Consider the following 21,613-nt stretch of genomic DNA (forward strand, 5'->3'; position numbering starts at 1 on the left):
TTGTGTTCTACTCTTTGCGACCCATGAACGGTAGCCTACCAGGCTCCGCGGTCCATGGGATTTTCCAGGCAAGAATACTGGAGTGGGCTGCCATTTCCTTCTCCCCCCAAAAGTAAGCAATACAGTTGACACCATGATCCAGCCCATTCACATCCAGCTAAAATAAATTGCAGTTCTTAACCATACTTTCTGTGATGCTCGCTGAGGCTTTCCTTCCTACTATATTCTGTTTCATTTTATTAAATGCTAGTCATGGCTCACTAAATTTCGCTTACAATCTGCTAGTGAGCTGTAGCCTGTAGTTTGAAAAACCCTATGAAAACACCTCTGAGGCATTATAGAATGTTTATTAGTATCACAGGTTCTCACGCTGAACTTGGACTCCACCCATAATAACAAGGCAAGCTTGACCTTGCACAAGATATTTAACATTGCTGAGCTTCAGTTCTTCATTTGTAAATTAGTGTTCTAGTATGCTCTTCCCAGGTCTTTCCTGAGGATAAGATGAGATAGTGCATTTAAATGCCTAATTCAGTGTCTGCCGTGTGATGAAATGCTCAGTAACTTTTAGCCATTTTACCACTGCTATTAGAGTCTAAGCCCTTGAATATAGTATCAGAATGAATCACAGAGTGTGAAGAAATGGGGAGGGGGTGATGGGAGGTAAATACATGGACAAGATATAAACTCTACATCAGAAGACCTGAATTCAATACTAATTGAATCATGTTGAGCCAATTACTTGGGCTCTTTAGACCTAAGCTTTCTCTATAGAATTGGGGATAAAGATATTAATAAATTCCTTATAAGCGATTATGAAGATCATCTTCAATACCAGATGTGAATGACTGTATTTTACCAACCTTAGGAGTTAATATATTTATTAGAATCAAATATTTTAAATATATTTTGTTAGAATCAAATATTTCAGTTATTTCTAAGTACAGTGAAAACAAAAATAAATTGTTAATTCACTATAGGTAGTAACCAATCTGGTTGTCCCTATAATAAATCATCCCTGACTATAATCACATGATTATAACAGAGAAACCCTGTTACCTGCTATATGAGATAATAGGATCCATGTTGGTGTCTAGACAGTGCTAACCATATTTTGTGTGCTTAATATGTTTGTTGAATGAAAAGCTATTGAATAAATAAAGAGAAGGAAAGAGGACAAAGGAAAAGAATGTAAAACTATAATTGACATCAACTTTAGTGAGATTTTTGTCATGTCCCTATGGCTTTTTCTACCCAGTGTGGCTCAGATGGTAAAGCGTCTGTCTGCAATGCAGGAGACCCGGGTTCAATCCCTGGGTTGGGAAGATCCCCTGGAGAAGGAAATGGCAGCCCACTCCAGTATTCTTGCCTGGAAAATCCCATGGACCGCAGAGCCTGATAGGTTACCGTCCATGGGGTCGCAAAGAGTCGGACACGACTGAACGACTTCACTTGCACTTTCATTCCCTATGGCTTTTTCTACCCAGTGTGTTAGGTAGTAGTAGACCAGTTGGCCCAAGGACCCTAGTTGGAGAATGATGATCAGTGATGGGCTGAATGTACTGCATTTTCACTGAAAGGGTCATTTCCAGGGTCACTGTTATCTGGCATCCATCAAAGGGAGACATGATGGAACACAGGCACTGATTGGGCTTGTTAAGACTTTGAAAGATAGTGAAAAGAATTCAAAGTGACCTTGATCAATGGGAGGAGCAGTCCCTCCAAAATGGGATGAAGCTCTAGGGACAGAAATGAATGACCTTGATTTTTAAAAATGGCCAGGTAAGGGAAGGAGGCATGAATGCTAAGACTCCAAGTCTTACAGCAAAAGTGTTGGCCACTGCAGGCTGGGCATAATGATGTTTCTTCCATTTGAACAATGTTTCAAAGCTGACCAATTGCAGAGACCTATGAGATAGGTTGCCTTATTGTTCCCACATTACAGATGAAAGGATAGTTAAGATTGTAGAATTAACAACTGGAAAGCTGGGAGTAATGAATGTGGTAATATTAACACCAACATTGTTGTTGTTCAGTCGCTCAGTCATGCCTCACTCTTTGCAACCCCATGGACTGCAGCATGCCAGGCTTCCCTGACCTTCACTATCTCCCTGAGTTTGCCCAAACTCATGTCCATTGAGTCAATGATGCCATCCAACTATCTCATCCTCTGTCATCCCCTTCTCCTCCTGCCCTCCATCTTTCCCAGCATCAGGGTCTTTTCCTATGAGTTGGCACTTTGCAGCAAGTGGCCAAAGTATTGGAGCTTCAGTATCAGTCCTTCCAATGAAAATTCATGGTTGATTTCCTTTAGGTTCAACTGGTTTGATCTCCTTGCTGTCGTTAAGAGACTCTCAAGAGTCTTCTCCAGTACCACAGTTTGCAAGCATCGATTCTTCGGTGTTCAGCCTTTTTTATTGTCTAGCTTTCACATCCATACATGACTACTGGAAAAACCACAGCTTTGACTAGATGGAGCTTTGTTGGCAAAGTGATGTCTCTGCTTTATAATATGCTATCTAGGTTTGTCATAGCCTTTCTACCAAGAAGCAAGAGTTTTTTAATTTCATGGCTGTAGTCACCATCTTCAGTGATTTTGTAGTGCAAGAAAATAAAGTCTGTCACTGTTTTCATTGTTTCCCATTCTATTTGCCATGAAGTGATGGGACTGGATGCCATGATCAAAGTTTTTTGAATGTTGAGTTTTAAGCCAGCTTTTTCACTCTCCTCTTTCACCTTCATCCAGAGGCTCTGTAATTCCTCTTCATTTTCTGCCATTAAGGTGGTGTCATCTGCACATCTAAGGTCATTGGTATTTCTCCCCACAATCTTGATTCCAGTTTGTGCTTCATCCAGCCCAGCGTTTCTCATGATGTACTCTGCATAAGTTAAATAAGCAAGGGGACAATATACAGCCTTGACATACTCTTTTCCCAATTTGGAACCAGTCTGTTGTTCCATTTCTGGTTCTAACTGTTGCTTCTTGACCTGCATACAGATTTCTCAGGAGGCAGGTAAGGTGATCTGGCATTCCCATCTCTTTAAGAATTTCCCACAGTTTGTTGTGATACACACAGCCAAAGGCTTTAGCATAGTCAGTGAAGCAGAATTAGATGTTTTTTTCTGGAATTCTCTTGCCTTTCCTATGATCCAACAGATATTGGCAATTTTATCTCTGGTTCTTCTGCCTTTTCTAAATCCAACTTGTACATATGGAAGTTCTCAGTTCATGTACTGTTGATACCTAGCTTGAAGGATTTTGAGCATTATCTTGCTAGTATGTGACATGAACACAATTGCGTGGTAGTCTGAACATTCTTCGGCATTGCCTTTCTTTGGGATTGGAATGAAAACTGATCTTTTCCAGTCTTGTGGGCAATGCTGAGTTTTCTAAATTTGCTGGCATATTGACTGCAGCACTTTCTAGCATCTTTCAGGATTTGAAATAACTGGCTGGAATTCCATTACCTCCACTAGCTTTGTTAGTAGTATTGCTTCGTAAGACCCACTTGATTTCACACTCCAGGATGTCTGGCTCTAGATGAGTGATCATACCATTGTGGTTATCCAGGTCATTAAGACCTTTTTTGTAGAGTTCTTCTGTGTATTCTTGCCACCTCTTCTTAATATCTTCTGCTTCTTTTAAGTTCATGACATTTCTGTCTTTTATTGTGTCCATCTTTGCATGAAATATTCCCTTGATATCTCCAATTTTTTTGAAGAGATCTCTGGTCTGTCCCATTCTATTGTTTTCCTCTATTTCTTTGCATTGTTCACTTAAGAAGGCTTTCTTATCTCTCCTTTCTATTCTTTGGAACTCTGCATTCAGGTAGATGTATCTTTCCCTTTCTCCTTTGCCTTTCACTTCTCTTCTTTACTCAGCTATTTGTAAGGCCTCCTCAGACAACCATTTTGCCTTATTGCATTTCTTTTTCTTGGGGATGGTTTTGGTCACTGCCTCCTATACAATGTTATGAATCTCCGTCCATGGTTCTGCAGGTACTTTTGTCTATCAGATCTAATCCCTTAAATCTATTTCTCACGTCCACTGTATAATCATAAGTGATTTGTTTTAGGTCATTCCTGAATTGCCTAGTGGTTTTCCCTACTTTTTTCAATTTTAGTCTGAATTTTGCAATAAGGAGCTCATGATCTGAGCCACAGTCAACTCCTGGTCTTGTTTTTGCTGACTGTAAAGAGCTTCTACATCTTCAGCTGCAAAGAATATAATCAGTCTGATCTTGGTATTGACCAACTGGTGATGTCCATGTGTAGAGTCTTCTCTTATGTTGCTGGAAGAGGATGTTTGCTATGATCAGTGCATTCTCTTGGCAAACTCTGTCAGCCTTTGCCCTGCTTCCTTTTGTACTCCAAGACCAAACTTGCCTGTTTTTCCAGATATCTCTTGACTTCCTACTTTTGCATTTCAGTCCCCTATGATGAAAAGGACTTCTTTTTTTTTTTTTTTGGTGTTAGTTCTATAATGTCTTTTAATCTTCATAGAACCATTTAACTTCATCTTCTTCAGCTTTAGTGGTTGGGGCCTAGACTTAAATCACTGTGATGTTGAATGGATTGCCTTGAAAACAAACCAAGTTCATTCTATCATTTTTTGAGATTGCACCCAAGCACTGCATTTCAAACTCTTGACCACGAGGGCTACTCCTTTTCTTCTAAGGGATTCTTGCCCATGGTAGTAGAATATAACGGTCATCTGAATTAAATTCACCCATTTCCATCACAGTGTTACTACACCAACATAGTGCAGCAATAAGTACCATTAAAAAACTCTTACTATATGTCAGGCCCTGGGCCACCTGATCACATCTCTCTCTCTCTTAGTCGCTAAGTTGTGTTCAACTCTTGCGACCCCATGGACTGTAGCCTGCCAGGCTCCTCTGTCCATGGGATTCTCCAGGCAAGAATACTGGAGTGGGTTGCCATCTCCTTCTCCAGGGGATCTTCCTGACTCAGGAATCGAAGCCAGGTCTCCTGCATTGCAGGCATATTCTTCACCGGCTGAGCTATGAGGGAAGCCCTGATCACATAGACTGTTTCATTTCATATTCATAACAGTCCTATGAAGTGTCTTCTGTCATTGTCTCATTTAGGGGAAGAGGAACCAGGCAGGAAGAGGGAGGCATTTGCCTGAGGGCATTTGCCCGAGGATCACCTGGTCAGTCAGTGGTAGAGATGAGATGTGAACACAAGGAATCTAGATTAGAACCTTTTTCAGCAATTGATGCTTAATGAGTGCTCATTATCATTAGCATTACCTAAATATTTTCTGTGGATAACTTTTCTTATTCCTCACAATTAATATGAGGTAAATGCCATTAATACCTCCAGCTTAAGGGATGAAGAAATTAAGACGTAAAATGATTAAATAATCTGCCAATAATCACACAGTAACGTGACAGAACTTATATTTTCAAACACTAAGCTATACTAACATCCTGCATTCAAGGGAAAACAAATCTCTTTAAACACTTACCATCCAAAATGTACTGATACTTGGAATTATTCTCAAACAAGGCTTTATTATCATTCCTATTTGGGTCTTGAAAAAAACTGAGGTTCAGAGAAATTAAGTTCCCTGATAGGGGTCAGGCAATACTAAATGGTAGAAGCAAGAGCTCCACCCAGATGTGTCTGACTCCCAAGTTTAGATTCCTTACTACCATCTGCCAGCATATTTCTTCATCCCACAGACCTTGATCAAATGATTCTGCTACTTACTCACCCCACCTAAAACTGTAATCTATAATAATAACCACTGCTTACACAGTATTTTCTTTATCATGATGCTTTTTAGAAATATCTTCATTAATTCTTGTAATGGTTTTTAAAAGTAGTTTATTATACTTACATTAGTTATGGGAAAACTGAAACTCAGAGATACAAAGTATTAGCTTTTAAATGGCAGAACCAAAAGCAAAGCTATCTTTGTAAAAAGAACCCTTTTCACTACCACATTGCCTGATGGCTTTCATGGGGCCATAAAATACTATTGGCTTCCTTCTCAAGTGGAGGAGCATCAATAGAAGTCATTCTGTGTAAGATCTTTGCAGACCTCAATATTTCAAACTACAGAATCAAGAGACTTCTCCGGTGGCTCAACAGTGAAGAATCCACCTGTAATACAGGGGACTCAGAGACATAGGTTCAATCCCTGGGTCAGGAACATTCCCTGGAGGAGGAAATGGCAACTCACTCCAGTAATCTTGCCCGAAAAATCCCATAAACAGAGGAGCTTAGTGGACTATTGTCCATGGTGCCACAGAAGAGTTGGACACAACTGAGTATCTAAACAACAGCAATAGAATCATGAACCTTTAGAGCTCTGAGGGCTATTAGTTTACTTTCTATTCCATGCATAGTTTCCCTCACATCATCCCAGATGAGGTATCTTATCTGACTTACTTAGATTCCTTAACTTACAAGAAAATCTGTTTCATGGGGCATTTGAGAGACAAAGGTCACAGAAGCTAAGCTAAATGTGTCTAGGAAGCCCAAATGCCTCAAGAGGTAAAGAATCCTCCTGCAATGCAGGAGATATAGGAGACAAGGGTTTGATTCCTGGGCTGGGAAGATACCTTGGAGAAGGAAATGGCAACCCACTCCAGTATTCTTGCCTGAAAAATTCCGTGGACAGAGGAGCGTGGCAGCTACAGTCCATAGGGTCACAAAGAGTCGGACACAGCTGAGCATGCATGTGCAGGACCTACCTACATTGGCCATAAAGGGAAAGTCTAGTTCATTGTCAGTAGGAAAGACACATAGATAATTTCAATTAGTATGGTGTATGAATTTATGTGTACATACATATATATTCTGGATTATTTTCCTGGCTCGAGAATCCCTGCCATATTTCCAAATGCCTAGAGGTACCTCTCTGAGGAAGCTGGCCCTCCCAGGCACACTCATCATGTTCTTCTTTCCCTAATGTGTGTGTGTGTGTGTGTGTGTGTGTGTGTGTGTGTGTGGTTGAAATATAATATAGAAGGAGTATTTACACTTTACAATTCACACCCAGGTCATCTTCAAATTACCCAAACTCTATTTCAAAATATGTCTTGAATCAATCATATTCTTTCATCTCCATTATGATTCCTTACCTGGATATCAACAGGAGTCTTCTAACTGTGCTCCCTGAGTCTGCTCTCACCCCCTCTAATCTGTGCTCTTCAGACAGTGGAATGACCTACTGACACAGAGATTAGACCATGGCACAGCTGGGTAACAATTTAGTGATTTCCTTTTCACTACAGACAAAGTCTATACGTCTTACTACAACCAGCAAGACCATCTGCAGCTACTTCCAACCTCAGGTCCCTCCATCCCCCACCTTATCTGCAGGCTTCGGCCACACATTCTTATTTCAGTTCTCAAACACTCCAGGCTGTCCATTCTGCCCAGGGCACCTTCCCTCTTGTCTTGGGAGTCTCCTGAGTATCTTTTTGGACCTTATCCTATTTACTCAAGAGACTTTCCCAGATAATCCTAAACTGATTTTCTTCTCCCTCTCCTTCCACAGTTAGTCTCTATTTCTACAACCTGTTCATTTTCTACATAGCTCATATCACAATTTGCAATTGGCTCAGCTGGTAAAGAATCCACCTGCAATGAGGAAGACCTGGTTTTGATCCCCGGGTTGGGAAGATCCCCTGGAGAAGGGAAAGGCTACCCACTGGAGTATTCTGGCCTGGAGAATTCCATGGACTATATAGTCCATGGGGTCTCAAAAAGTTGGACACAACTGAGTGACTTTCATTTCACTTCACTTCATGTATCTATTCATTAGCTCACTCAACAGAAGCTATTAAGGCCAAACACCGTTCTAGGAAATGAATATATAATAGCAAACAAAATATATGAGGTCCCTGCTCTCATGGAACATGCATACTAGGAAGAAGAGTTTGACAATAAACAAATAAGCATATGAACATGGTAATTACTGAATATGTGATAGCCTGAGAATTAAAATAGGGTGCTATACCAAAGAGGGACTTGCTACATGGTCATAAAAGGCCTTTCGGAAAGGGGGGCATTTAAGTTGAGATTTGAATGGTTAGAATATAGCTATGCAAACATCAGAGGGAAGGGTAGCCCATACAGAGAGAACTGCTAGTACCAAGGCTGTAGGCTAAAATGAGCTTGCTATGTTAGAGTGTTCGCAGAACAACAGTGACAACAACAAAAATGGAAAGAAATGAAAGAAAGAGTAAAGGAAAGAGGAGAAAAGTAAAGAAAGACAACACAAAAGCCATCATATTCTAGCAGTGGCCAGATAAGAGATCACAGTCGTTCGGACCAGTTAGACAGTAATAGAGATGTGGTCAGATGCCATGTATGCTTTAGAAACAAAAAATGACAGATCTCACTGATGAGGGGCAGAAAGTAAAGGAGGAACCAAGAAGGACATCTGGATTTTAAGGTGTTTATTTAGTTTCTTCCACTAGATTGTAAGCTTTGCAAGAACAGGAACCATATCTATTTTGTTTACCTGGCACATAATACAAACATAATTGATGAATGCATATCTGTATGAACAAAACCATGAAAGAATGGACAGAGGGATGTCAGGGCAGGTTTCACAGAGGTGGGGATACCTGAACAAGTTTCCGAAGAATAAGTTGAAATTTGTCAGGTTGGCAAGACGGGGAAGCATTTTGGAGGCTGACAGACAGCACCCACAAAAGGAGGCAGGAAACATACATGAACAGAACAGTGTCACTGAAGTACTTGACCCCCAAGGTAAATCATCAGCTTGGTAATAGGGCCAGACTCCAGAGAGGCCAGATGGTGAGTGCGCTATTCTCTTTGTCATATTTTTATATAAAGACAAATAAGAGGAGCTCCAAAAAGGGATGAAGGAGAAAAAAAAAAAATCTAGATCCAGAAATTCCAGCCCAAAGCCAATACTGATCCCTGTAGAATGTAGAAAGCTGTCAGCAGCAGCCCTTGAGGAAAGTCTAGGGTCCCATTGAAGTCTAACATCACCTCCGCAACATCCAAGAAGTCCCTTGATTTTTGATGCACGGTTTCATGCTGTCTTTAGGGGAGACGTATTTTATCTAAAGGACACATTAGAAGAAAACAGCCTTGCGCATCCTCTGGGATGAACCCATAGAGGATCTGAGGCAAACCCAAGGACAGATGAGTCCCCAAAGCAAACCAGCCCATGTGTTCATTTAAATCATTCCGTTCCAAGCTCAGCTCTTTGAGGGAGGGGATGTATACCACACGGTGTGTTTCTTAGAAACAAGCACTTACTAGAACATAAATATTATTAAAGTCATATAGATCAAAGACACCCAGAGAGAAAAAAGACATTGGAAAAGAGGAGAACGAGAGAAGGAGTGAGAGAGAGGATGAGAAAGAGACAAAGAGAAAATTAGACAGACATCAAACATGGAGTGAGAGTATGTGTGATTCTGTTTGTCAAAGGGAAAGAAGGTAGATGATTTTGTTCTTTGTAGGTTAATATGTAAATGACATTCTGATTTATTAGCGGGCTCCAGCAGATGAGGTGATGATTAGCACATTTCCATATTTATGGAAAAGCAACACTAACTTTCCGGATTTATAGAAATCAGCTCTTCACAACAGCAAATTGTGCTATTATCGACATATGGCTTTCTATAAACAGAGCTGAGGTAATTATCCCTGGGACAATTCGTTGGTGGGCTCCTTTTGAATATTAACCACATTGGAAGCCCATTTCTGCCTCACAGATTTTAAAGCGGAGGGGGCTTGAGATACCCCCAGGCAATTAATTAGTAATCTAGTACCAGAGACCAAATGAAAGGCTGTACCAGGAACACATGGTGAAAAGACACAGGTCCAGGGGTCTGACGCCAGCTTCCTGCAGCCCTGGGCCAAATATAGGGAAGTAATTAACTTCCCTAAGGAGCCTCAGCATTTCTGGGGCTAAAACTAGAATAACACCCACCTCCAAATGTTGTCAAGAATATTAAATAAGAATATATACAACAGCCCTGGAACTTAGTAAGTACTCAATAAATGTTAGCTCTTTGTCCTTCCTCATGGTTTTGAGTGACTCTTAAAAAGATCCACTTGAATTAAGTTTTTCAAATTCTTTTTTTATACTGATCTATCCTGAGCTATTTCATTTGTCATGACTCTGTACATATATATGTCTTTAACCAAAAGAAGTTTCTTGAAGCAATAACTTATCCTCACTGCCTACAAACCATTATGATATTTTCTCTTCTGTGTTGTTCAAAATGTTTGTGATCCATACATTGATTTCAGGATCTACTATTGGGTTTCAACCTGCAGTTTGTTAAGTATTATGCTGCAGGAAGGTAGGGACTGTATTTAGATTTGCTTGCCTTTGTATCCCTAGTACATACACGTAGAAGATACTGAATAGATATTTGAATTATAAAAGGATGGATACAGAGATAGATGGACAAACTTATGAATGGCCCTAGTTAGGAATCTAAATTAACACCCTCTTCAAATTCAATGTCTTGTTTTGCTCACTCACTGTGTACTAAACCCTGTGTTGGGCACTAAAGAGGTGGAAAAGTGTCAGACAGGATGCTTGCTTTCAAGGATCTTGCTGTCTAGATGAAAAGAGAAATAATTAACGTTTGGAAAATTGCTTTAAAGACTAAACTGTGGAATTTATATGAATGTGTTGAAGGAAGGAAGTGACCAGCCTGAACTGGTGCAGTCAGAGAAACTTCTTGAAACTTGGAGGTTGAACTTGGGCTTGAAAAATGGATACACCTCTCACCCTTCTACTCATTCACTGGTTCTCAAACTATACTAAGTATCAGAATAACCTGGAGGGTGATTGTCGAAACACACACTGCTGGACCCACACCCAGAGTTTCCCATTTAGCAGGTTTGGGATGAGAACCTGAGAATTTGCATTGTAACACATTCCCAGGTGATGCTGATGCTGTTGGTGGGAGTCCACACATTTTAGAACCACTATTCTAGCAGTTTGGAGTGAGACCATGGAGATTGTTGCTGCCTTGCTAAGGATTTTAGATTTTAGTATTAGCCTTGCAGGATCTCAGGCAAGGAGATGACATCCTAAGATCTGTGAGGCAGAATGATCCTTCTGGTAGCAGTATTGAGAATGGATTGGAAGGGGTGAGTCTTCCTTTGAAGACCATTTAGGAGTTGTTGCAGTCATAAGTGAAAGTTGTAAACCCAGCCTCCCATTGAAGGAGGGGATGTAGAAGAAAGGATGGAGGAGAGCTGCTCAGCAGAGAGAACTGAAGGGTCTTAGAGATCTACAGGGATGGAGGGGAAGGAGGGTCTGGGATGACTCTAGGTTTCTGCCATCACTGACTGCTTGGATGGCCGTTCTACCCACCAAGAATCTACATTTTAAATGTTTTAACATTTAAACAGCAAAACCCCAGAGACCCTTTATTATTAAAGAGATAACTATGGTGCTATATTGCCTGGAAAATCCCATGGATGGATGAGCCTGGAGGGCTGCAGTCCATGGGGTTGCTGAGGGTCGGACAGGACTGAGCGACTTCACTTTCACTTTTCTCTTTCATGCATTGGAGAAGGAAATGGCAACCCACTCCAGTGTTCTTGCCTGGAAAATCTCAGGGATGGGGGAGCCTGGTGGCCTGCCATCTGTGGGGTCACACAGAGTCGGACGCGACTGAAGTGACTTAGCAGCATGGTGCCATAGAAAATGCATGATTTTGGACAGCCAGACAAGTCTGCATTCAAACTCTATTTGTGGTGCTTCCTAGCAAGCCACTTTACCCTGTTGAACCTCAAGTTCCTGTAAATAATAATACTAATGCTACCGTAGAGAGTTGTCATGGAGACTAAATGAGATCACGTGTGGCCGAGAGTCAGTGACCAGAAAACTGCTCACCATGTCTGGTGTACGCACTGAACACTATGTGCATCGCGCGCCCATTCTACTTACCAGCTGTTTCCATTTTTTCTTTGTTAAGCACCAGGATATATTCATAGACACCACCCATCGATCCAGACGTTATGTAATGGGTGCCGTAGTCATTGATGAACTTGGCGTACATGCCATAGTGGTATCGCTCTGGAAGCTCCATTAGTGACTGCAGCATACCTTCATCCAGCATGATGTTTTCCCTCCTCATCTTAAAATGAGCAGTCTGCACCTTTGTGAAAATTCTCATAAAGCTGTATTTCTGCCAACAACAACGACCACCATTAAATGAGGGAAAAGAACGAAGAGAGTATATATTTTACCACATGAGATCACATAAAAGGTCAGCATTTAGTACCTGTGGATATATATATTATATATATACACCTACATATAACTGTGGGAATTATATGTAAATGTATAGATATACTTGCATATATATGTATATAAATATATATAAGGGAGGATTACTACGTTTTGCAAGCATATATTGGACACCAGTGTGTGCCTGGCTTGTTCTGTACCTTCATCTCTTTCCTACTATGCCGCCTGGGTCAAGTTCTCATCAGCCCTCACTGGGTTCATTATCACAGTGTGCATCACCATGTTCCTTCCCTCCATCCTGCCCTCAGCCCACTCTTACCTCCACATCTTTCTCTAATTAAAGCATTACATTATGCAACTTCTAACATAAGTATTAGGCATCCATTAAAAATTATGCTTAGGAATATTTCGATGACATTGTGAAATGCCAATATCATTTAATTTATTGAACAAATACCTATCAGTGCCTGTCATCACATGCTTTCTGCTAGGTGCAGGGAACATGATCTTGAATGAGCTAGTCCCTGCCCTCATAGAGCTTATATTTTAGTGGTAATCTTATACCATTCAGTAATCAAGAAATGCAGGATCCTGATATAATAATGAAAAAAAAGAAGAAAAAAAAAAAAAAAAGACAGGACCAGGGTGAGGTTGGATTGGTTTAAGAGGAAGTGGGTTATGCATGAGCTTTCCTTGCAGAGAATGTAAACCTTGTTCCAAAGTGATAGTGAAAGTTGAAGGAAACGACCTGGTTTTTGAAAAGTCCACATTAACCTGAGAGTTGTATCTCAGAACAACACTTCCCTTCAGATCAATAGCTTATTTGTGGCAAAGCTCCAAAATGTAATTTATGTTTGTTAACAAAGTTAACTTTTATAACTGTATTTTCATCATGTAAAATCATGTTTTGAGTCCTCTGTAAATCCCAAGTTCTGGTATCAATGTTTTGAGGCTTTGGGGTAAATTTCTGATCAATTCAATGAATATTGGTCTGGCTCCCAATTGCCTCTCCATTCTTATCACTCCCTGTTTTCCCTTCCCACCTGGGCTTCAGACAGTGGAAGTCCTTTCAGTCCACATCTGTGTGAGGCAGTTTCTCACCTCCAGGCCTTTGCACATGCTCTTTCCCAGGCTGAGAACAGCCTTCTGTTAGCTTCTGCCTCACTTCATCCAGACAACTGGTACTAGTCTTTAGATATCAGTTAAGGCAGACTCCCTGACTTCCTCAAGGAAGCACTGCCTGATAATAGACAGGATAATAGGCAATTAGTAGTAAATGGTTGATGAAGAAGTGTTGATGAAAAAAGATTCATTGAGCAGGCCAGCCATCCAATCTATGGAAAAGCCTGGAAAAGCCAGGCTTGCTGTGGAATTCTTCCAAGTCTAGTTTATAGGGCTTGGCTGTTTCTCTTTAAGACATTACCATTCTAAGTATTTCCCTGTATGCTCCAGGTAACCATGAAAAAGGATGGGGAAATGATAAGAGTACTAGTCTTATCATGCAATGTTATTCCCTTTGTGATGATTCTGTATGTGAAAGTGTAATAAGAAAACAAACATGATTACCACTGATCAGACATTTCCAATTATACAAGCAAATGAAGGTTCAATTACTACTGTACTTTTTAATGCAGTTAAGGTAGTACATGTTTGGCATAGATTATGGGATACTGTGCAACGTGGGCATTATGTTTTAATACCTTCTCATTATACTTGCTTAACTTTTTTAAGAAGGCAGCATCTTGTGACATGGATACACCTGCAGTCACCGTGACTGGGACGCCTGTAAAGCCCACACCAGTGGTCAATCCAATTGACACAGACTTGTCATTTTTTACTTTAGTAAGAAGATCATATGCATCATTATATATCTCTGAAGAGATTTTAGTATCTGCCTGGGCCTGAAAGGAAACACATAGTTAGCTTTGTACACATAAAGTTATATTCCAATTCATAGGTAATATTTAAATCTTTTCTCTGTAAAATAACCAATGTTTCAGATTATCATAAATACTCCTTTAAAAAGGCTATTCCAAATTGATACTAAAATGCAGAAACTTCAGCAGTGCTTAGTAATTAGTGGTACTACTAAAATATTTATTTAAACATACACACATGATTCTGATAAAATGTTATAATGTTCTATGCATTTATTTATTTCCAGAGGGTTTATTCTTCCTATGTAGAAGATAGGAAGATAGATACCCTTCCTTCCTGCTTGACTCTGTAGTGGGGAAATATTGAAAGCCATATCTAGGCATGGACAAGAGGCAAAGGCAGGCAGGTGGTAACAGTTCTACGTAGAGGTATGCTTAGGGACCATCCAAAAGTGTTTGGTTATTTCATTCCAGGATTGCATTTCTCAGCCAGCTTGACCTGAGGTCTGGTCATGTGCTTTGCTTGAGCCAAGGAAGTGAGGGTTAGGAGCCCATGGGTGGTTCGCTCTGTAATCACAAGAGCACGTGTTAAGATGGAAGCTCCATTAATTGGGTCCTGAGTGTCCGAGATGATGAGAGTTTCCTTTCCACCTTAGGATGAATGAATAGCAGAAGAGGGGCATTACTGTTTTAAAGCACTGAGATTGAAGAATCTTTTGTTGCCATAGCATAGCTTAGTCTATCTTGCCTGACACATAGGCCCTAGATCATCCTCCGGTTAGGAAAACGGCATTACCTATGTCTTTCAGCTTGGCTTACTTAGACCAGATGGCAGAGGTGGAAGTGGGCTAGGGGGAGCCAGTTTCTTTTTTTTTTAATTTAACTATAGTTGATTTACAGCATTGTGTTAGTTTCAGGTATGTAGCTTCAGATTCATTTCCATTATAGTTTATTACAGGACATTGAAGATAGTTCTCTGTGCTATACAGTAAATCCTCATTGTTTATTTTATATGTAGTAGTTTGCATCTGTTACTCCCATACTCCTGATTTATCTCTCCCCTTCCCCTTTCCCCTTTAGTTGCCCTAAGTTTGTTTTATATGTATGTGAGTCTATTATTATTTTGTGCTTAAATTGATTTGTATTAATTTCTTAGATTCCACATATAAGTGATCGTATAATGTTTATCTTTGCCTGGCTTATTTAGTGTGATAATGTCTAGGTCCAACCATGTTGTTGCAAATGGTATTGTCATTCTTTTTTTTTATGACTGAGCAATATTCTATTGTATTTATGTACCACATCTTCTTCATCCATTCCTTTGTTGATGGACATTTGTTTCCACATCTTAGCTATTGTGGACAGTGGGAACCAATTTCTTAAAACAGAATCCATAAGCCTAGCCTTATCCTCTGTCAATATTTTTCTTTTGAGAAACTTTGGGGGGGTGAGGGATGTGACTAGATAGTTGTTCAGGGTCCTGGCTTCCTATCATCTCTCTCTATAGATAGAATGTAGATAGAATATATATGATACAGAGAGAATTTGCATCATCTGCAGTCCATGGGGTCACGAGGAGTCGGACATGACTGAGCGACTTCACTTTCACTTTTCACTTTCATGCATTGGAGAAGGAAATGGCAACCCACTCCAGTGTTCTTGCCTGGAGAATCCCAGGGATGGGGGAGCCTGGTGGGCTGCCATCTATGGGGTCGCACAGAGTCGGACACGACTGAAGCAACTTAGCAGCAGCAGCAGCAGCAGCCTCCCTTCTAAATGCTGTATAGCCAGGCTTAGTTCACATAGATCTGGATTTAAATCTTGTCTATGCTACCTATTGGGCCTGACATTTATCCCTCTCTACGTCTCTGGGATTTTTAATATCTAAAATGGGCCAATGGTAATATCCGTTCCATTGTCTTGTAATGAGGATTCAGTGGGAGAATTTGTGTGAAAGTAGGAGGGGACACTTGGTAAGCCTCCAGTGAGGTGTGCTGTGTAGATGGCTCACCCACAGGGTAAGGGGTAGAGAAATGAATGGTTAGGAGCAGACCCTGGAGCTGACTGTGAGCTCCATGGTGACCAGGAGACTGCAGAATTTTTTTTTTTAATTTTTTTATTTTACAATATTGTATTGGTTTTGCCATACATCAACATGCATCTACCACAGTTGTACACGTGTTCCCCATCCTGAACCCCTTTCCCACCTCCCTCCCCATACCATCCATCTGGGTCATCCCAGTGCACCAGCCCCAAGCTTCCTGTATCCTGCATCGAACCTGGACTGGCGATTCATTTCTTATATATTATACATGTTTTAATGCCATTCTCCCAAATCATCCCCCGCCCCTCCCACAGAGTCCAAAAGACTGTTCTATACATCTGTGTCTCTTTTGCTGTCTCGCATACAGGGTTGTCGTTACCATCTTTCTAAATTCCATATATATGCATTAGTATACTGTATTGGTGTTTTTCTTTCTGGCTTACTTTACTCTGTATAACAGGCTCCAGAATTTTAAAGATATGAAGAATCTTAGGGAACCTTAGCAGTTTTCAAGCACTTTTCGATAGCAGAACCTTTTCTTCCAACAAAATTATGTACAGAAAGCCAAGAGATGAAGGTCATCAGTGAGGACCTGCCCTTGGGGAAGCAGGGGCCAGGTCTCAGGACCCCCAGCCACTTCCTGTCTTGCCCTCACTTTACATCTTAGGAACCTGAGCCTGGGGAGGAACAGTACGCTGCTCAAGGTCTGATATACATCTGTTCTAATAGTGTCAAAACCTGGAAATAGGACTTCTGACTAGCAGCCCAGAAAATAGGGCCCCAGTCTATCTCATTGCTTTAGGACCAGAACCGAGATCTAGCAGAGGTGGTCCCATTTACAGTACAGTCCCATTTACAGAGGCTCCCTGGCCCTGACCTTGACTCTTCAGCCCTGAGCAGGTGCATTGGGAGCTTCAGCCACCAGCAAGCCCTATACGAAGTAAAATCTTCCAAAGCAAGTCATCCTATCTTCACCAATAGACTTCCCCTCCATGCCTCTCTGCCACAGTGGCCTGTGAGCACCCCGTTCAGACTTACTTCAAAGTGATATTTCAGGAAATTGTAGGGTTTCCGGAAGTACTTATCATCATCTCCATAGTAGAGACGCTCACAGGCAGGGTCATACTGAAGCTCCCTCCATTCCCCATTGTATACAGTCTCACACTGGCCCCCGTAGTACCTGGCATCATACACATACTGAGTTTCTTCCTGGGTCAGGATATTATACCTAAATTGAAAAGGAAAGCAGCTTCTAAGAGAGAGCACTGGAAAAGCAAAGAATAACACAAAATATCCTCTGCATGTTGATGTAACTGGTAGGCTGAGCAGTGTTTCTGCAACTGAGTTATGTGAGGCACTAGATTTCCTTGAAGTACCTTATGGGCCATTCTGGGTAAAGGTGGGAAACCGAGTGGGCTGGGCATGAGCCCCACCTTCCCTTAAACCAGACCAGCCAGACAACATTGTTCAGCATCTAGGACAGTGCTCCCACATAGGAGGCCCTCCTAAATATTTGTTGAGTAAACTGAAGAAGAATATGCATGATTATCAAAATTCTGAGCCCAGGAACTAGACAGTCCAGACCTGTTTCCTGTCTCTGTCACATCTAGCTGTGTGGAGCTTCCTTTCTCCATCCAAGCTGCCCATCTAGCTTGGGCAGATCATTTAATCTCTCTGTGTTTCAGTTTAGTCATTTGTAAAAAAAAAAAAAAACAGCTAATACTACTGCCCTTGCAGTTAAGCATGAGTTAAAACAAGTAAAGGAATCATAATAGTACTCATATGAAATATTAAAAAAATGTTGCTGTTGCTGGTTTTTGTTAATATTATTTCAGAAGAAGTTCTGCTGCTAAAAACTAACTTTGAAATATTGGTATAGTTCATAGTGGTAAGCTGATGATCTAATCTTCAGAAAGGCTGTAGTCTTCTAGGCAGCATGGAGAAACACAGTGTGAAGTCAGGGAGTTGAGTCGCTAAGTCATGTCTGACTCTTTGCGAGCCTATGGACTGTATTGCCCACCAGGCTCCTCTGTCCATGGGATTCTCCAGGCAAGAATGCTGGAGTAGGTTGCCATTTCCTTCTCCAGAAGTCAGGGAGACACCTGGTTAATTTCTGGCTCTGTCATTTACTAGCTGTGTGACTTTGTAGAAAGTTTCTACAAACTTCCTGAAGATCATTTTCCTCATTTGAAGAACAGAATAGTAAAAGTGTCATTTAGTGAAGTCTAAATGAAGGCATTAGGGTAAAACACAAGTACACTTGATAGTGATTCTTCTTTTCCCCTGGCCCAATACCTTTCCAGAAATATTTTCTGATACTTCCCTCTCAGGCTGTTTCACATCTATCTGCGTAAGTCCTCTGTTTTAGGTCATGGATGGTTTAACCATATTTAGGTAAAAATAATGTGAAACAGGTGAAAGACAACTTTAATTTCTTAAAAAGAGAAAGTTAACTGAACAAAAGCATGAAACTTGACTAAAAGTTCAAAGACCTTACAATCTAAGCCTCTTATGTTGTAGACAATAAAATGATTGCTTTTCTTTTCATCTCAAACTTCTGTTTAGCCTTTAAGACCCAACTCGAACATTGCCTCCTCTGTATCACCTTTGATTATCCTGGACAGATAATTGTCCCTCCTCTGTGTTCCCATGGCATTTGGTGATTGCCTCTGGCATAGCATACGTCATGTTTGTTTATTTCCTTTGTGAAAAAGCACAAAGGCAAATTAGCAGGGGAAGAATTATGAATAAAACCTGCTTCAAAAGAATAAATGGATAATTATAGAGCACTTGGCGTATAGTAGAAATTCAATGTAAGTGAACTTCCTTCTCTTCCTTTCTCCATCTCTTTCTTCCTATTAGTGGAAGTGATGTAATAATAGCTGTGATGAATTGAATACACATTTTACCAGACATTTAGCATACATTAGCTTTCAACCTCATAACAATTTTGCAAATGTGAAGATTGAAGCTCAGAAAAATTAAGTAACTTGCCTATAGTCAGAACTGGGATTTTTTCCTAGATTTTTTTGGACACTACAATCTGGGTTCTTACTCTTTAACCTGCAATTTTTGTCTTTCCACCTATGGGACATGTTGCTGCCTATAGCTGATAAATACAGACTCTCTAATGGACCAAAGAAAAACTCAAAAGAACCATAAGCTCTAAGATTGTACTGCAATCTCTAACCATAAGTAAAACCTATGTATATTTGGAAAATCTGATTCAGAAGCCCTAGTGGAAATAAAGAGAGAGAAATTCCACTTTTTGGAAACTTCTTCTGCAGAAATATTCACACGTGTACAAAATTATATATATGAAAATGTTCATTGTAGCACTGTTTATGAAAGGGAAAAGGGGGAAATAATCTAATTATCTTTCAGTTCCATAGGAGGTAATTTAATTATTATACAGTTACACTGTAGAAGAATTGGAAAATTGTTTTTTTTTTTTTTAATTTTTTTACAAAAGTCCATATAGTAAATAATTTAGGCCTTGCAGGTTGTGTAGATTTCTGCTGCAACTACTCAACTCTTCACTGTAGGGCAAAAGCTGTGTTTCAATAAAACTTTATTTAAAAACAGACTGCAGGCTGAATTTTGCACCTAGGCCATGGTTTGCTGATCCTTGTTATGGAACATTACATTGTTGCTAAGAAAAAGACAATAGAGGATATATGGTAGGAAAGCTTCAAAATATTAAGTGAAAACAAGTTGTGGGCAGTATGTATAGTCTAATCATATTTATGTAAAATATACTTATGGCTATAATGCACAATACATTTAATTGAATTATTTCCATACAGCGTGTTGGCAGTGCATCTTTACATGATTGGGAAGTCCCAACTTAACAAGGATCAGCTCCAGGGAAGGAAGAGAGAGAGGGTAAGTGGGTGGGACGAGGTTAAGGACAGTGAAGGAAAAAGTTCAGTTTCTACCTCAAAGATTTATTACTTTTGTAACAATAAAAATAAAAATTAAAAACTGGGAAATGCCTAAATAAGAAAAGAGTAAAATATCAGGAAAAGCCTCTGAGATCTTACAGAGGAATGGAAAAACCACCATAACGTCAGCTGTTGGGAGTGGAGGTGGCCCCTTTCTGCTGTTTTCAGCGTTCAGTGTGAGCAAAGTACTCAACCCAGCAAGTATTAATATATTTGAAATTCTCCTGATTGAATCACATGAGATCAGGGTCATGGTCTGAGACCTTTTTGTCAATAAGGAGGTAATCATTTTCGAAGTCAACACTTCAGTATTTCATGCTCATACTCTTTGCATCCCATAGTCACTTTCAAAATCAAGATGTTGGTGGTAGAGCCTGAAATATGCCCTCCCAATATTCAGGTATTGAAGTCCTGACTCCCCAAACCTCAGAATTTTACAGTATTTTGGTGGTAGGATCCTTAAAATGGCAATTGAGGTAGAATGAGCTTATTAGGGAAGGCCCTAGTCCAATATGACTGGTGTCCTTACAAGAAGAGGAAGTTAGGGCCCAGCCATGGGCAGAGGGAAGACACTGTGAGGACCCAGGAGAAGATGGCCATTCAGCAGCCAAGGAGGGAGGCCTCAGGAAAAGCAATCCTACCTTCATCCCAGGTTTCTAGCCTCCTGAGAAGAAATTTTCTATTGCTTAAGCCACCTGGCTAGTGGCACTTTGTTACGGCAGTCCCAGAAAATTAATATTATTGGTCTAATAGAAACAAATACTTGATCATCTTTTCATGTGTGTGTGGCCACATGCCCTTTCAGGATTCTGCCCTGTCTGGTAGGTGGGCTGTGATCTGAAGGTAATTAAAGCACAGTGAACGAGCGCTGCATGTCACAGAACCCACACGTGACTGGGAGAGCGCTGCCGCGTGGCCCAGCTGCTGTGTGGTGATTACTATCTCTCTCTGTCTCCTCATCTGTAAAGATCCAGCTGCTCCTATTGATTTGTTTCACTGCAATCAATACTCAGTGACAGACTGTTCTAGGAAAAGCTCTGATAGAAAGGCTGAGGAGATGATAAACATGAATCAGAGCAGCCTCTGCCCTCAAAGAGTTTATGTTCAAATTAGGGGACAAGGCCCAAAGCAAAGACTAGCAATACCAGGGGTCACTACAAGCTCAGCCCTGTGCTGGGTGCTGGAGAAGCAGAGATGATGAGGGATCCTTCAGCCTGGGAAACAGATGTCTCTGCCCTGTTGGCTAAGTGCTGGCAGAGAAGGACACACAGGGATGCTAGGAGCGGTGGGAGGGGACTAAGTCAGCCTAAACAGCATTGAGAGGAGGAGAGGGGGTGTCAAAAAGACCAGCTAGAGGAGATGATGCCTGGGTGTCTTAACTGGGCTGTCATAGCAAAATACACCCAATACAATACCCAAGTCTGGGTGACTCAAAGAATTTTGACAAATTTATGTTCTCTCAGTTCTGGAAGCTGGAAGTCTAGGAGAAAGGTACCACCAGGGTTGG

The 21,613-nt window shown here is 40.7% G+C and overlaps 1 protein-coding gene across 1 annotated transcript in view; it reads right to left on the minus strand.

Annotated features, from left to right (window-relative positions):
- C8A (complement C8 alpha chain) overlaps positions 1-21,613 on the minus strand; it is a 71,779-nt gene that overhangs the window by 25,728 nt on the left and 24,438 nt on the right. Inside the window, exons 5-7 of the mRNA XM_055586944.1 lie at positions 17,201-17,390; positions 13,942-14,142; positions 11,939-12,179 (exon numbers count right to left, since the gene is read on the minus strand). Of these exons, the coding sequence (XP_055442919.1) occupies positions 11,939-12,179; positions 13,942-14,142; positions 17,201-17,390 (632 nt within the window). The remainder of the gene's footprint in view (positions 1-11,938; positions 12,180-13,941; positions 14,143-17,200; positions 17,391-21,613) is intronic.

Source organism: Bubalus kerabau, chromosome 6, assembly GCF_029407905.1.
Source record: "Bubalus kerabau isolate K-KA32 ecotype Philippines breed swamp buffalo chromosome 6, PCC_UOA_SB_1v2, whole genome shotgun sequence".
Lineage (NCBI taxonomy): Eukaryota > Metazoa > Chordata > Mammalia > Artiodactyla > Bovidae > Bubalus > Bubalus kerabau.